Here is a 16,760-nt window from a genome sequence, read left to right on the forward strand (position 1 = left end):
TTATTAGTAGATTTGGATAGAAACACTCTGAAGTTTCTAAAACTGTTTGAATGGTGTCTGTGAGTATAACAGAACTCATATGGCAGGCAAAAATCTGAGAAAAAGTCAACCAGGAAGTGGAGGATCTGAGAATTGTAGTTCTTCTTTCTAGTCCCTTTCGAAACTACAGTATCTGTGAGGTTAACTTGCACTTGCTAAGGCTTCCATTGGGTGTCAAAAGCCTTCAGAAAGTGGTTTGAGCATTCTCCTGTCACTGGGCAGATAATAGGAGCTCAGTTACTGAGTGGACTGCCTGGCAACAAAGGGATTGGATATGCTCAGTCCCGCGAGCACGCCGTTCCTTCTTGGAATATTATCGCAATTTTACATAAAAAATACCATAAAGGTTGATTTTAAACAGCGTTTGACATGCTTCTAAGTACGGTAATGGAACATTTTGACTTTTTGTCTCTGGTACCGCGCTCGCCTTTGGATAGTGCTCTGAACGCACGAACAAAACGGAGGTATTTGGACATAAATATGGATTATTTCGAACAAAAACTAAATTTCTTGTGGAAGTAGCAGTCCTGGGAGTGCATTCTGACGAAGATCAGCAAAGGTAAGAGAATATTTCTAATACTAATTCTGAGTTTAGGTTGCCCCGAACTTGGCAGGTGTCTGTGATGGCTGAGCTGTGTACTCAGAATATTGAAAAATGTGCTTTCTCTGTAAAGCATTTTAAAATCTGACACAGCGGTTGCATCCAGGAGTAGTCTATCTATAATTCTTTAAATAATTGTTAAATATTTTGTCAACGTTTATGATGAGTATTTTTGTAAATTGATGTGCACATTCACCGGAGGTTTTGGTGGGAATACATTTTCTGAACATCACGCGCCAATGTAAAATGCTGTTTTTGGATATAAATATGAACTTTATCGAACAAAACATACATGTATTGTGTAACATAATGTCCTAGGAGTGTCATCTGATGAAGATCGTCAAAGGTTAGTGCTTCATTTAGCTGTGTTTTGGGTTTTATTGACACATGTCCTTGCTTGGAAAATAGCTGTGTGATTATTTTTGTCTATGTACTCTCCTAACATAATCTAATGTTTTGCGTTCGCTGTAAAGCCTTTTTGAAAATCGGACAATGTGGTTACATCAAGGAGAAGTGTATCTTTAAAATGGTGTAAAATAGTTGTATGTTTGAGAAAGTTGAATTATGACATTTTGTTGTTTTGAATTTGCCGCCCTGATATTTCACTGGCTGTGTCCCGCAGGTGGGACGCTAGCGTCCCACGTAGCCCATAGAAGTTAAAGGGCAAATTGGCTCTGGCAGCCAAAACAGCATCTAAACGGAAATCAATTCTCAATTGCGTTACGGTTGTAGAAACATAAATCCCTCTACTTTCATATTCATACACATTACTGTACACTGTTTTTACCAGTATTAACGCAGCCGACAGTATTTTTCAGTGACAACGTTTGTGGCGTCTGCCTTCCGTTTACACACAGGTGTTCGAGGACGCAGATAGCTAATTAGCACAGGTAGTCTGCTCTGTCTTCCGTCTTTTGTCCGTAAACAGCACTGTAACATGGAGAAATGGCTGTGTGGGAAACTTAATCCAATAAAGGTGTTTATCATATTTTTTTCTCACTGATATGAATATATACGCTACTGTTCAAAAGTTTTGGGTCACTTAGAAATGCCCTTGTTTTTGAAAGCAATAAAATAAAGTTTTATTGCTTCTTTAATCAGAACAGTTTTCAGCTGTGCTAACATTATTGCAATAGGGTTTTCTAATGATCAATTACCCTTTTAAAGTGATAAACTTGAATTAGCTAACACAACGTGCCATTGGAACACAGGAGTAATGGTTGCTGATAATGGGCCTCTGTACGCCTAGGTAGATATTCCATTAAAAAAAATCTGACGTTTTCAGCTACGATAGTCATTTACAACATTAACAATGTCTACACTGTATTTCTGATCAACTTGATATTATTTTAATGGACAAAAAAATGTGCTTTTCTTTCAAAAACAAAGACATTTCGAAGTGACCCCAAACTTTTGAACGGTAGTGTACGTTTCTTATGTTTCAAAATTCGCACGCAAGCAATGCATGTTCACATTCAGAATGAGCGTGGTGGCTCTTATCAAAACTCCCCGTCAGAAGATACTATCATCAATAGGCGCTAAAGGTAGTTAGCGGCTATGAATGGGCTAATGCTATAGTAAATTTGACATTTCCTTAAAATGTTCTGTTTTTCACTATCACACGAACATGCAAGGAAACATAATTAAAATGTACAGTAACATAGATAGCTGCAGCACATCACATAGTATGCAAAACAGCAAACTGTACAATTATTTTGGGGGGATAAACGAATAAAAAGCAATGTTTTAACTTCAATAAAATGTACCAACAGGAAAAGTGTTAATTTAATACAGTATACAATGTTGTAAAAAAAATCTAACAAATCCCCAGGGCCTGGTTTTTCTAAAGTTATTTATCTGGATTTCGCCTATCAGATACAATTAGAATAGAAATAGAATGAATAGGACAGACAAATCATTGACCTGAATGGGGACTTCTGTTCTATTCATTCTATTTCTATGCATTTAAACCTCTCTGATAGGCGAAATCCAGATAGATAACTTTTGAAAAACTGGACCCAGTTGATTTGGTCTAGGGAGACCATTGTGTGGACAGACAGTCTTTACCATTATTGCTCTACTACCATTTAGGTAGAATCCTGGGTCCAGGTCCACACTTGACACAGCCCCATTGTAGGTGACCATCTCTAAAGGCCTGATTTACTCTTAGATAATTTATTTTTCTGAGGAGAACAAAAACAAAAATATTTAAGGCTCTGTATATTGCAACAGTTATAGGTCTGAGGACGAAGGCATGCAGTGAGCAGTATAAACATGCTGGAATTCAACGTCAAGAAAAAGCATGTGTGTCTGTCTTGCTACTACTTCTACACCTTGGTAAAGATGAGGATGATAGCTTCCTTACCTTTTTAGGAGGGGTCTTTGTGGATGCCTGTACAGGGATGAAGTCTTGGGCGGGGGTGACCGGAGTCTCAGGCACTGCAATCTCCACTGAGAGTTTCAGCTTGTTCTTCTCTGTAGAGAGTATAACACACATTAAACAGACACTCTTCAGTATAAAGTTATTTCGCTGTCTGAGACAAAGATTTTAGACAAAGAGTCACTCACTTTTCTTCTTCTCTGTTGGAGGTTGTGGGTCAGTTTTAACGCCATTCCCTTTAGTCTTGTTCTTTTCTTTTTCTGGTTTCTTCTCAATCTCATTGTCCCTGCTCATCTTCTCCTGTTTCTTCTCAGTCACATTGTCCCTGCTCATCTTCTCCTGTTTCTTCTTTCTTTCCTTCTCTTTTTCTGACCCATTCTCCTTAGTCGTCTTCTCCTTTTTCTTCTTCTCTGGTTCCGTCTTCTCTTCTACAATCTCCTTTTTCTTTTTCTTCTTCTTGGGTTCTGGTAGATTCTTATCTGCTTTAGCCTTACTAATGTTCCCATTTTTCCTCTTTCCTTTCTTGGCTGTCTGTTTTCCATTAAGTGTTGTGGTAGAGAGCATGGAGGGTGGCTGTTTGTCTGCTACAGTTTTTAGGTCAGCTGTATTATTGTTGATCTCCTCTGCTTGGCCTTCAGGGGATGGGGAGGGAGGTGATGCCTTCTTCACTTGAATAGACTTGGCTTTACTGGCTTTTGCTGGTGTCTTGGTCTTCCCATTCTCCTTAGCCATGGCTTTCTTTTCAGTTGTAGCTTTGAACTTTTTAGCATGACCAGCCCTTTTCACTGCAGCGTCAGCCTTGGGTTTTGGTGTTTTCGTTGCAGATTTGGCCCTGGGATTGGGGGGTGTTTCCAGTGCAGATTTAGCCCTGGGCTTCCTCGGTGCTCTTGTTTTCTTTGCTGCTGAGGCAGGTGAGGTGGGAGCAGGTGGAGCATTCAGTGCAGTGATGGCGTCTATTTTGGCAATATCAGTGTCTGTGGACAGAGGTAGGTCGATAGTAAATAAACAACATGGCTAACATAGACCTACTATGAACACCTCCTATACTTTATGTAAAATACATGCAGATGAACTGTCAACACCTCCTGTACTTCATATAAATACATCATGCAGATGAACTGTCAACACCTCCTGTACTTTATGTAAAATACATAATACAGTTCTGTTTATATTGACATAATGAAGTTATTAAAGGGTGATGCTGTCTGTCTTATGGCTGTTATGATTTTAAATCCTTCACCCACTCTGACTCACAACCCTCTCCATCCTCTCATCTCCCTCCCCCCTCTCTCTCCCCTCTCGCCCTCCCCTCCTCCCCGCTCTCCCTCCCCTCTCTTGCCCCTCTCTCTCTCACCTGACAGTTCCCGTGCCAGTTTCTTCCACTTCTCCACATCCAGTTCGGTGTCAGAGTCTGAGTCAGACTCATCTCCCCCAGTAGGAGGAACAGGACAGTCTCCGCCTGTGGAGGGGAGGGCTTCTTCCTCTTGTCCATAGCGGGCATGTCCCCTGGTTTCTCTTCACATCTCTTCCTCTTGGCTGATGAAGCTGAGGCCTGAAACCAGGGTTGGTAAGAATAATTTAGTTATGGGGAGTTATCTAGCTAACAGTATGTGGTTCACCATGAGCATGTACAGATGAGAAAAGTCAATTTAGAGAGTTATCTGTACCTGTGCTTTCTTTGTTGCTGTCTTGTCTTTTGTGGTCACCTTCTTTCCTTTTGGTGTGGCTGGGGCAGCTACATACAAGGGAAAGAGACAAACCTACATTAACTTACACCACCATCAATGCAGAACACACATAGGGCCACATGCAGTTTGTTTGGAATCCTTACTAGCTGGTGCCTTTCTTGGCGTAGCAGCAACCACTGGTTTAGCTGGGGTAGTAGGAGTGGCTTTTGTCTTGGCTGTTGAACTTGGTTTTGGATGCTTCACTGGTGTAGCTTTAGTTGTGGCAGCTGTTGTCTGAATCAAGACAGATACAACAGTGAAGAAATTCCTTTAGAAAACGAATTATGAAGATTATTTTGCACTACCCAGGGATATACAGTGCCCTCAGAAAGTATTCAGACCCCGTGACTTTTTCCACATTTTGTTACGTTACAGCCTTCTCTAAAATGGATTCAATAACTACAAATCTCAGCAATCTACACACAATACACCATAATGACAAAGCGAACACAGTTTTTTTTCGAAATTTTTGCAACTGTATTAAAAACAAACAGAAATACCTTATTTACAAGTATTCAGACCATTTGCTGAGACTCGAAATTGAGCTCAGGTGCATCCTGTTTCCATTGATCATCCTTGAGATGTTTCTACAACTTTATTGGAGTCTACATGTGGTAAATTAAATTGATTGGACATGATTTGGAATGGCACACACCTGTCTATATAAGGTCCCACAGTTGACAGTGCATGTCAGAGCAAACACCAAGCCATGAAGTTGAAAGAATTGTCCGTAGAGCTCCAAGACAGGATTGTGTCAAGGCAAAGATCTCGGGAAGGGTACTAAACAATGTCTGTAGCGTTGAAGGTCCCCAAGAACACAGTGGCCTCCATCATTCTTAAATGGGAGAAGTTTGGAACCACCAAGGCTCTTCCTAGAGCTGGCCGCCCTGCCAAACCGAGCAATCGTGGGAGAAGGGCCCTGGTCAGGGAGGTGACCAAGAACCCAATGGTCACTCTGACAGAGCTCCAGAGTTCCTCTGTGGAGATGGGAGAAACTTACAGGACAACCATCTCTACAGCACTCCACTAATCAGGCCTTTACGATAGAGTGGCCAGACGGAAGCCACTCCTCAGTAAAAGGCACATGACAGCCCACTTGGAGTTTTCCAAAAGGCACCTAAAGACTCTCAGATCTTGAGAAACAAGATTCTATGGTCTGATGAAACCAAGATTGATCTCTTTGGCCTGAATGCCAAACATCATGTCTGGAGGAAACCTGGCACCATCCCTACGGTGAAGCATGGTGGTGGCAGCATCATGCTGTGGGGATGTTTTTCAGCGGCAGGGACTGGGAGACTAGTCTGGATCGAGGCAAAGATGAACGGCGCAAAGTACAGAGAGATCCTTGATGTACTGCTCCAGAGCGCTCAGGACCTCAGACTGGGGTCAAAGGTTCACCATCCAACAGGACAATGACCCTAAGCACACATCCAAGACAACGCAGGAGTGGCTTCGGGACAAGTCTCTGAATGTCCTTGAGTGACCCAGCCAGAGCCCGGACTTGAACCCAATCGAATATCTATGGAGAGACCTGAAAATAGCTGTGCAGCTTCGCTCCCCATCCAGCCTGACAGAGCTTGAGAGGATCTGCAGAGAAGAATGGGAGAAACTCCCCAAATACAGGTGTGCCAAGCTTGTAGCGTCATACACAAGAAGACTCGATGCTGTAATCGCTGCCAAAGGTGCTCCAACAAAGTACTGAGTAAAGGGTCTGAATACTTATTTTTTATTTGTAATAAATTTGCTAAAATGTCTAAACCTCTTTTTGCTGTGTCATTATGGGGTATTATGTGTAGATTGATGAGGGAAAAACTTTTTAAATTTTTTATCATAATGCTGTAACATAACAAAATGTGGAAAAAGTCAAGGGATCTGAATACTTTCCGAAGGCACTGTACACTACATGACCAAAAGTATGTGGACACCTGCTCGTCAAACATCTCATTCCAAAATCATGGGCATTAATATGGAGTTGGTCCCCACTTTGCTGCTATAACAGCCTCCACTCTTCTTGGAAGGCTTTCCACTAGATGTTGGAACATTACTGCAGGTTCTTGCTTCCATTCAGCCAAGAGTATTTGTGAGGTCAGGCACTGATGTTAGGCAATTAGGCTGGCGTTACAATTTATCCCAAAAGTGTTCAATGGGGTTAAGGTCAGGGTTCTGTTCAGGCCAGTCAAGTTCTTCCACACCGATCTCAACAAACCATCTGTATGGACCTCGCTTTGTGCACGAGGCCTTGTCATGCTAAAACAGGAAAGGGCCTTCCCTGTTTGTCTATGGAGATTGCATTGCTGTGTGCTTGATTTTATACACCTGTCAGCAACGGGTGTGGCTGAAATAGCAGAATCCACTAATTAAAAAAGAAAACAAAAAAGAAAAGAAACAGGTCTGCTTTTCGGGGAGGATGTCTGCTTCAAAGACAGAGCACTCAACCAACTGTCAATCAATGTATCAATGCATCAATCTTCCATCCATCCATGTGATTATTTTGCAATCTATTTTTTTGCAGTCTATGTTATGTATCCGCTATTATTTCTTACAACTGACAAGAACTCTTGTAATCCCCACATGTTTTAAGATGACCGCAATCATCCCTGTTCCTAAGAACTCTAAGGCTTTATGCCACAATGACTACCACCCTGTAGCTCTCACTTCTGTAATCATGAAGTGCTTTGAGAGGCTGGTTATGGCACATATCTACTCCACCATCCCAGCCACCCTAGACCCACTACACTATGCATACCTCCCCAACAGGTCCATAGATGACGCAATCTCAATTGCTCTCTACACTGCCCTCCCCCCATCCACATCGATGGGGTGGCAGTGGAGCAGGTACACAGCTTCAAGTTCCTCGGTGTCCAAATCACTAAAGACTTAAAATGGCCCAAACACACTCGCACAGTCCCAAAGCAACCAGAGTGTGCAAAGCTGTCATCAAGGCAAAGGGTGGTTACTTCAAAGAATCTAAAATATATTTTGATTTGTTTAAAACTTTTTTAGTTACAACATGATTCCATATGTGCCATTTCATAGTTTTGATATCTTCACGATTATTCTACAATGTAGAAATTGTAAAAATAAAGAAAAACCCTTGAATGAGTAGGTGTGTCCAAACAAAAGGCAGTTCCCTGTACTTGTGCATGTAACATTAAGACTTGAAACATCTGTATCTCCATCCCCCTCCTATTTCACCTGTGGAAGAAGACTCCAGCTCTCATCTTCTCTCCCTGAGCTGCTGTCACTGTCTGAGCTCTCTGCTGGTTTCTTGTTCAGGGTCAATGGTGTGACCGCTGACCCAGCCTTGACCTTTGCAGCTGGAACATGATTGGCTTTGGGTGTCACAGGGATTTTCTGTAAACAGTGGGGGAGAGGAACAGAGGACACCATCATTAACAGGAAGAATATCTCACTTTGACATCATGACCTATCAGTGTTAACCTCTGAACTGACCAGTGTGATTCCTCACCTGTGGTGGTGTCTCCTCACTCTCTGAGTCTTCAGAGACCTCTGAGCTGTCAGACCCAGAGCTCTCCCCCACTGTGGCCTTTCCTCCAGAGGTGCTCTGCACTGCAGCCTTGCCCTTAGCTGGTCTGGCAGTAGCTGGGCTCTGATGCTTTGCGGTCTGGGAGCCTGGAAAGACAGATATCTTTAAAAAACATGACATACATGATATTCAGGGCTCTATTTCCGGCTGGCATTAAGGCGGCACCAGTGTCAAACGCATGTTCTTGGCAATTCTGACCCGTTAAAGCCAGCGCTCTGCTATTTTCAAACTGTTGGACTGTACAGCTAGTACAGTGGTTCCCAAACTTTTTATAGTCCCGTACCCCTTCAAACATTCAACCTCCAGCTGCGTACCCCCTCTAGCACCAGGGTCAGCGTACTCTTAAATGTAGTTTTTTTTGCCATCAATGTAAGCCTACACACTATACGATACATTTATTAAACATAAGAATGAGTTTGTCACAACCCGGCTCGTGGGAAGTGACAAAGAGCTCTTATAGGACCAGGGCACAAATAATAATAATCAATAATTTTACTCTTTATTTAGCCATCTTACATATAAAACCTTATTTGTTCATCAAAAATGGTGAATAACTCACCACAGGTTAAGGAGAAGAGTGTGCTTGAAAGGATGGAGAGTCTCAGTCTTAATCATTTCCCACATACAGTCTGTGCCTGTATTTAGTTTTCATGCTAGTGAGGGCAGAGAATCCACTTTCACATAGGTATGTGGTTGCAAACGGCATCAGTGTCTTAACAGCGCAATTTGCCAAGGCAAGAAACTCTAAGCGCAGCCCTATCCAGAAATCTTGCAGTGGCTTCTGATTAAATTCAATTTTCACAGAACTGCTTCTTGCAATTTCGATGAGGCTCTCTTGTTCAGACATCGGTAAGTGGACTGGAGGCAGGGCATGAAAGGGATAATGAATCCAGTTGTTTGTGTCGTCCGTTTCGGAAAAGTACCTGCGTAATTGCGCACCCAGCTCACTCAGGTGCTTCGCTATATCACATTTGACATTGTCCTTAAACTTGAGTTCATTTGCACACAAATAATCATACAATGATGGAAAGACCTGTGTGTTGTCCTTGTTAATTATGACAGTGAAGAGTTCCAACTTCTTAATCATAGCCTTCATTTTGTCCCGCACATTGAATATAGTTGCAGAGAGTCCCTGTAATCCTAGATTCAGATCATTCAGGCGAGAAAAAACATCACCCAGATAGGCCAGTCGTGTGAGAAACTCGTCATCATGCAAGCGGTTAGACAAGTGAAAATTATGGTCAAAGTAAAGAAAACTTTAAGCTTGTCTCTCAATTCAAAAGAAATTCTCAAAACTTTGCCCCTTGATAACCAGCGTACTTCTGTATGTTGTAAAAGCGTTACATGGTCGCTGCCCATATCATTGCATAATGCAGAAAATACACGAGAGTTCAGGGGCCATGTTTTAACGAAGTTAACCATTTTCACTGTAGTGTCCAAAACGTCTTTCAAGCTGTCAGGCATTCCCTTGGCAGCAAGAGCCTCTCGGTGGATGCTGCAGTGTACCCAAGTGGCGTCGGGAGCAACTGCTTGCACACTCGTTACCACTCCACTATGTCTCCCTGTCATGGCTTTTGCGCCATCAGTGCAGATACCAACACATCTTGACCACCAAAGTCCATTTGATGTCACAAAGCTGTCCAGTACAATAAAAATATCCTCTCATGTTGTCCTGGTTTCCAGTGGTTTTCAGAAGATTGCCCCCCCATAAACGTAGCAGACATATACCAGGAGCTGTGCCAGGCCGCCACATCTGTTGACTCATCCAGCTGTAACACATATAATTCACTGGCTTGTATAAGAAGCAGTAATTGTTTCAAAACATCTCCTGCCAGGTCATTGATGCGTCGTGAAACAGTGTTGTTTGATGAAGTCATTGTCTGTATAGTTTTTGGGGATTTATCCCCCATCAATGTCCCAGCCATATCCGCGGCACCCGGAAGAATTAAGTCCTCCACAATAGTATGGGGCTTGCCTGTCCTCGCCACTTGGTAGCTCACCATATAAGTGTAGTGGTCTGGGTGTAGCTGGTGCAGAGGAGTCAGGTGCAGGACAGCAGAGACGAGTAACGCAAGTAACTTTACTCAAATATTCCAATAACATGTCGTAATACCGAGCCCACAATAACGGACCAAACATACATAAAACAATCACGCACAAAAACCATGGGGAAAACAGAGGGTTAAATAATGAACATGTAATTGGGGAATTGAAACCAGGTGTGTAAAACAAAGACACAACAAATGGAAAATGAAAAGTGGATCGGCGATGGCTAGAAGGCCGGTGACGTCGACCGCCGAGCGCTGCCCGAACAAGGAGAGGGACCGACTTCGGCGGAAGTCGTGACAATAAGACGCTTCTAGCCTCTTCTTATTAATGGTATCTGTTGCTTTTATACGTCTTACTACACGAAAGTCGTATTTATTCTTGCTCAAAAAACTCCCGTGATTTATTTTTCAAATTGTCATGTTTCATTTCTAAATGTCTGCGCAAGAGTGAAGGTTTCCCGCGAGAGAGTAACGGTTAATGTGATTGGGTGTTAATTATTTGACTAGGCTACCTGTATTTGACATTGTGTTGTTATTTCACTGAACACTAGATGGTTTAATTTTTTTTTGGCAGTGAAACGAGGCTACTCAGGGCGAGAGAAAAAAAAACTCACCCAAATGTATAGCCCTGTTGGAAAATATAAATGTTTTGTTTTTAAATGTGAATTACATTTTTATTTGGCGTACCCCCGACGGCATTGCGCGTACTGCAGTTTGGGAATACATGGTGTATTGTATACAAAAGTATGTGGACACCCCTTCAAATTAGTGGATTCGGCTATTTCAGCCACACCCATTGCTGACAGGTGTATAAAATCAAGCACACAGCCATGCAATCTCCATAGACAAACATTGGCATTAGAATGTCCTAACTGAAGAGGTCAGTGACTTTCAACGTGGCACCGTCGTTGGATGCCACCATTCCAACAAGTCAGTTCATCAACTTTCTGCCCTGCTAGAGGTGCCCTTGTCAACTTTAAGTGCTGTCATTGTGAATTGGAAACGTCTAGGAGCAACAATTGCTCAGCCGCGAAGTGGAAGGCCACACAAGCTCACAGAACGGGACTGACGAGTGCTGAAGCACGTAAAAAACTGTCTTTCCTCGGTTGCAACACTCGCTCCCGAGTTTCAAACTGTTAATGGAAGCAATGTCAGCACAAGAACTTGACTGGCCTGCACAGAGCCCTGACCTCAACCCCATCACACATCTCTGGGATTAATTGGAACACCGACTGTGAGCCAGGCCTAATTGCCCAACATCAGTGCCCGACCTCACTAATGCTCTTGTGGCTGAATGGAAGCAAATCCCCGCAGCAATGTTCCAACATCTAGTGGAAAGTCTTCCCAGAAGAGAGGAGGCTGTTATAGCAGCAAAGTGGGGACCAACTCCATGATAATCCCCATGATTCTGGAATGAGATGTTCGACGAGCATGTGTCCACATAGTTTTGGTCATGTAGTGTATCTTTATCAAGATAGACTTTGTGTGCCTTGAGACATAAACATATCTCTTCACATATCTCTTCACAAAATCAATTGCTCATGAATGTCCATTCCTTTCCTCCACAGTCCTCAGATATGGATATGGATCTCATCTGTGTAGATATTGTAAACCTTCATATGTCAAATTAATTGTGCATCAATTCCTTTCCTTCACCGTCTTAAAAATTCCTCAGACATCCGGTATTTATCAGGATAGACTTCACAAGCCTTGAGTCATGAATATATCTCCTCAGAATACCAATTTCACATCCTTATCTGTTCCTTTGACTCACAGTCCAAAAGACAAGTCTTGTTGCATAGCTGTATCTCTCTTTCTCAGACCCATCTCAGACCTTGCTTTCCCAATGAGCACAAGACGTTGAAATGATGTCAAAAAGACATTGAAAAGACATATTTTAGTTGAAAACCAAACCAGCTTTTCCAAGCCATCTTTTTGACACATTTTGCTCACTGGGTTACCTCTATCAGTACACGGTAGTCATGATGAACCTTCCTTCAGACTCACATCTCATTGAGATTGTTAGCAGTTGATGTTATTCTTCAATAACACAAACTCCAAAGCAAATCAGAGGGAGAAAAATAGGTTTATATGAGAAGGACAAATCATAGATGTTATGCTGGGAGGTAGATGTTCAGTCTCCCCTGTCCTCAGCTTTTCTCCACAGAACAAAGGAACAGGATGACATTTATAACCCCCCACCCTAGCCTGGGGATGACCAATCAGATGTCCTTGCAGTACAACTGGTCCAATGGCCAAAGAACAAGTATCTTGCTCCAGACTCAATGTACAGACCAATGAAAACGTGGCACACGTAGCTCTGAGTCCAGGACTGACATTCCACAGATTCTACAGATGTTGAACCGAAGACCAACTATTTACATTGACAATTCCCTATTGACCATTAGTACTTTCGTCCTCTCATCCTCTGCGTTGTATATTTATCTTCAAAAAATTCTTATAAGATGAATAGAGGATGATTGAGGATCCCAGTCGTATTGATGGGTCACCAACACTCTGTGACTGAGACAGAGAAGGTGACAGAGGGAATAGAGCTGCCATACTCTCTGACACGCCTTGCTATTATTCTCATCTAACTGGAGATGTTTTGTCTCTGCTCCTGGTGCTGTCTGACAGACTGGGTTGATGTGATGTCTCTGCTCCTGGTGCTGTCTGTGACAGACTAGGTTGATGTGATGTCTCTGCTCCTGGTGCTGTCTGTTACAGACTGGGTTGATGTGATGTCTCTGCTCTTGGTGCTGTCTGTGACAGACTGGGTTGATGTGATGTCTCTGCTCTTGGTGCTGTCTGTGACAGACTGGGTTGATGTGATGTCTCTGCTCCTGGTGCTGTCTGTGACAGACTAGGTTGATGTGATGTCTCTGCTCCTGGTGCTGTCTGTGACAGACTAGGTTGATGTGATGTCTCTGCTCCTGGTGCTGTCTGACAGACTAGGTTGATGTGATGTCTCTGCTCCTGGTGCTGTCTGTGACAGACTAGGTTGATGTGATGTCTCTGCTCCTGGTGCTGTCTGTTACAGACTGGGTTGATGTGATGTCTCTGCTCTTGGTGCTGTCTGTGACAGACTGGGTTGATGTGATGTCTCTGCTCTTGGTGCTGTCTGTGACAGACTGGGTTGATGTGATGTCTCTGCTCTTGGTGCTGTCTGTGACAGACTGGGTTGATGTGATGTCTCTGCTCCTGGTGCTGTCTGTGACAGACTAGGTTGATGTGATGTCTCTGCTCCTGGTGCTGTCTGTTACAGACTGGGTTGATGTGATGTCTCTGCTCCTGGTGTTGTCTGTTACAGACTGGGTTAATGTGATGTCTCTGCTCCTGGTGCTGTCTGTGACAGACTGGGTTGATGTCTCTGATCCTGGTGCTGTCTGTTACAGACTGGGTTGATGTGATGTCTCTGCTCCTGGTGCTGTCTGTGACAGACTGGTTTAATGTGATGTCTCTGCTCCTGGTGCTGTCTGTGACAGACTGGCTTGATGTCTCTGATCCTGGTGCTGTCTGTGACAGACTGGGTTGATGTGATGTCTCTGCTCCTGGTGTTGTCTGTTACAGACTGGGTTAATGTGATGTCTCTGCTCCTGGTGCTGTCTGTGACAGACTGGGTTGATGTCTCTGATCCTGGTGCTGTCTGTGACAGACTGGGTTGATGTGATGTCTCTGCTCCTGGTGCTGTCTGTGACAGACTGGTTTAATGTGATGTCTCTGCTCCTGGTGCTGTCTGTGACAGACTGGGTTGATGTGATGTCTCTGATCCTGGTGCTGTCTGTGACAGACTGGGTTGATGTCTCTGCTCCTGGTGCTGTCTGTGACAGACTGGGTTGATGTCTTTGCTCCTGGTGCTGTCTGTGACAGACTGGGTTGATGTCTTTGCTCCTGGTGCTGTCTGTGACAGACGGGGTTGATGTCTCTGATCCTGGTGCTGTCTGTGACAGACTGGGTTGATGTGATGTCTCTGCTCCTGGTGCTGTCTGTGACAGACTGGGTTGATGTCTCTGATCCTGGTGCTGTCTGTGACAGACTGGGTTGATGTGATGTCTCTGCTCCTGGTGCTGTCTGTGACAGACTGGGTTGATGTCTCTGATCCTGGTGCTGTCTGTGACAGACTGGGTTGATGTCTTTGCTCCTGGTGCTGTCTGTGACAGACTGGGTTGATGTCTTTGCTCCTGGTGCTGTCTGTGACAGACTGGGTTGATGTGATGGCTCTGCTCCTGGTGCTGCCTGTGACAGACTGGGTTGATGTGATGTCTCTGCTCCTGGTGTTGTCTGTGACAGACTGGGTTGATATATCTGTTCCTCGGCGTACACATCACTAACAAAATGAAATGGTCCACCCACACAGACTGTGTTGTAAAGAAGGCGCAACAGCCTCATCAACCTCAGGAAGCTGAAGAAATTTGGCTTGGCCCCTAAGACCATCACAACTTTTTACAGATGCACCATTGAGAGCATCCTGTCGGGCTATATCACCGACTTGTACGGCAACTGCACTGTCCGCAAGCGCAGGGCTCTCCAGACAGTGGTTCAGTCAGCCCAACACATCACTGGGAGCACACTGCCTGCACTCCAGGACAACTACAGCACCCAGTGTCACAGCAAGGCCAAGAAGATCATCAAGGACTCGCCACTAGCCGGCCTCCGTCCAGTACCCTTCTCTGAACTTTAGTCACTGTCACTAGCCGGCTACCACCTGGTTACTCATCCCTGCACCTTAAAGGTTACCGCCCAATGTACATAGACATGGAACACTGGTCACTTTAATCATGTTTACATACTGTTTTACACACTTCATATGTATATATTGTATTCTAGTCAAGGCCATACATACACCTTAGCCAAATACATTTAAAAACTCAGTTTTTCACAATTCCTGACATTTAATCCTAGTAAAAATTCCCTGTTTTAGGTCAGTTAGGCTCACCAGTTTAGTTTAAGAATGTGAAATGTCAGGCTGTAACGTAACAAAACGTGGAAAAAGTCAAGGGGTCTGAATACTTTCTGAAGGCATTGTACACTATATGACCAAAAGTATGTGGACACCTGCTTGTCAAACATCTCAATCCAAAATGATTGGTTGTTGTTTACTTTGGATTTAGTCTCCCATACTGTATGTCTGATACTACAGTTAGTTAGATGATTGGAGATAAAGGCTGTACCTTTAACAGGAGTTCGATAATTGGAAATAAAGGCTGTATCTTTAACAGGTTTTGTGTCTTCCTCCGCTGAACTCAAGCTCTCTGTGCTGCTTTCAGGGTCTGCATGACAGTTCTTTTTTAACTTGGAAGAATCCGGTTCTGTTCCCTTTTTTGTACTCTTGGAAGTACTTAAGAACACAGTTGAATGTTAAAATCAAACCCAATGCAATCAATTTATCAGACAAAATAATGGCTGGTATTTTAAGAAAAAGTATAGGCTACTCACTCTCCGAACCATTTATTGAAGATCTCCAGTAGTGATGTTGACAAGGCTTCTGGTTCTCCACCCTATATAAAAAATAAAGACTGACAAAATCAAACACAGGGAAATCTAGCTAGCTATATAATGAAAACAAGAAACTCTACACAGCAGAGTTCAATCTATTAGTGTAATCTCCATGTATAGTCTACAGCCTCTACCAAGAGGTCTGGACCTTCATGGCATTGGCACAGTAGTGTAGAGAGCATATAACAGGGGTTCCCAATTAGATTCAGCAGCGGGCCGATTTTTCCTTGAGCAGATGGTCCGGAGACCGGAACATAGTTATAAATAATTGTACACTGCAAATTGACCGCAAAAATATATAGTATTTGACAAAAACAGAATCATTTCAAACCTTGTTTACATTGGTATACGATCACATATGACTCTACTTGTGTACTTGGGAACAGGTTTCAAATAAGCAGGCGCAGGCCGCCTATTGGGGAACCCTGCAATTGATTCTTGTTGCATAGACTCTTGTTCAAGCGTCGCTCCGGCTGTTCCTCCTAGCTACACTGTTCAAACTATTTTATTACATCGTAACACGTTTCCTAAGGTGAATGATAGCACTAATGTTACAATTTATTATGCAGGAAACATAGTAGATATAGCGACCTTCACATCCTTCTTGAGTTCTTCTGCAGCTTTCTGGAAGCCGTTCTCTTTTAAATACTGGTAGATCAAATGGTTAAATTTTTTATTTGAAGCATGCTCCTTCTTTAAAGACATATTCAAACGTTAACACAAACACAACAAGATAACGTTACATTTGAACTAATTTAATAAACTTGGCCACATCGGTGTGCATGCTTTCGTTCTTCACATCGGGCATGGAAAACTTTCAACTTTGGCCGATGAGTGTTTATCCGCCCAAGACCTTGTGCATGATGGGAATTGTAGTGCTGCCACTGCGGATGCACTGATTGGGTATTGTAAACTTTTCCCA

The 16,760-nt window shown here is 43.2% G+C and overlaps 1 protein-coding gene and 1 non-coding gene across 2 annotated transcripts; both read right to left on the reverse strand.

Annotated features, from left to right (window-relative positions):
* Positions 1-2,682: 2,682 nt before the first annotated feature.
* LOC106611862 (nucleolar protein 58) lies at positions 2,683-4,526 on the reverse strand. Its single transcript, XM_014212474.2, has 3 exons — positions 4,375-4,526; positions 3,209-3,994; positions 2,683-3,115 (listed from the first exon to the last, which is right to left on the reverse strand). The coding sequence occupies exons 2-3, from the start codon at positions 3,750-3,752 to the stop codon at positions 2,931-2,933; spliced, it is 729 nt and encodes a 242-aa protein (XP_014067949.1). The 5' UTR covers positions 3,753-3,994; positions 4,375-4,526; the 3' UTR covers positions 2,683-2,930.
* A 166-nt stretch (positions 4,527-4,692) lies between these two features.
* On the reverse strand, positions 4,693-15,841 carry LOC106611861 (uncharacterized). Its single transcript, XR_006756821.1, has 5 exons — positions 15,779-15,841; positions 8,217-8,380; positions 7,943-8,101; positions 4,852-4,981; positions 4,693-4,755 (listed from the first exon to the last, which is right to left on the reverse strand). It is a non-coding gene; the product is annotated as an uncharacterized protein (transcript).
* Positions 15,842-16,760: the final 919 nt, after the last annotated feature.

Source organism: Salmo salar, chromosome ssa09, assembly GCF_905237065.1.
Source record: "Salmo salar chromosome ssa09, Ssal_v3.1, whole genome shotgun sequence".
NCBI classification, from domain to species: domain Eukaryota; kingdom Metazoa; phylum Chordata; class Actinopteri; order Salmoniformes; family Salmonidae; genus Salmo; species Salmo salar.

Coding starts and splice junctions, on each gene's coding strand:
- LOC106611862 (XM_014212474.2), bottom strand. CDS start 3,752: ATGGCTAAGGAGAATGGGAAGACCAAGACACCAGCAAAAGCCAGTAAA. Junction 3,116..3,208: donor TCCAACAGAGAAGAAGAAAA/GTGAGTGACTCT, acceptor TACTCTCTACAG/AGAAGAACAAGCTGAAACTC.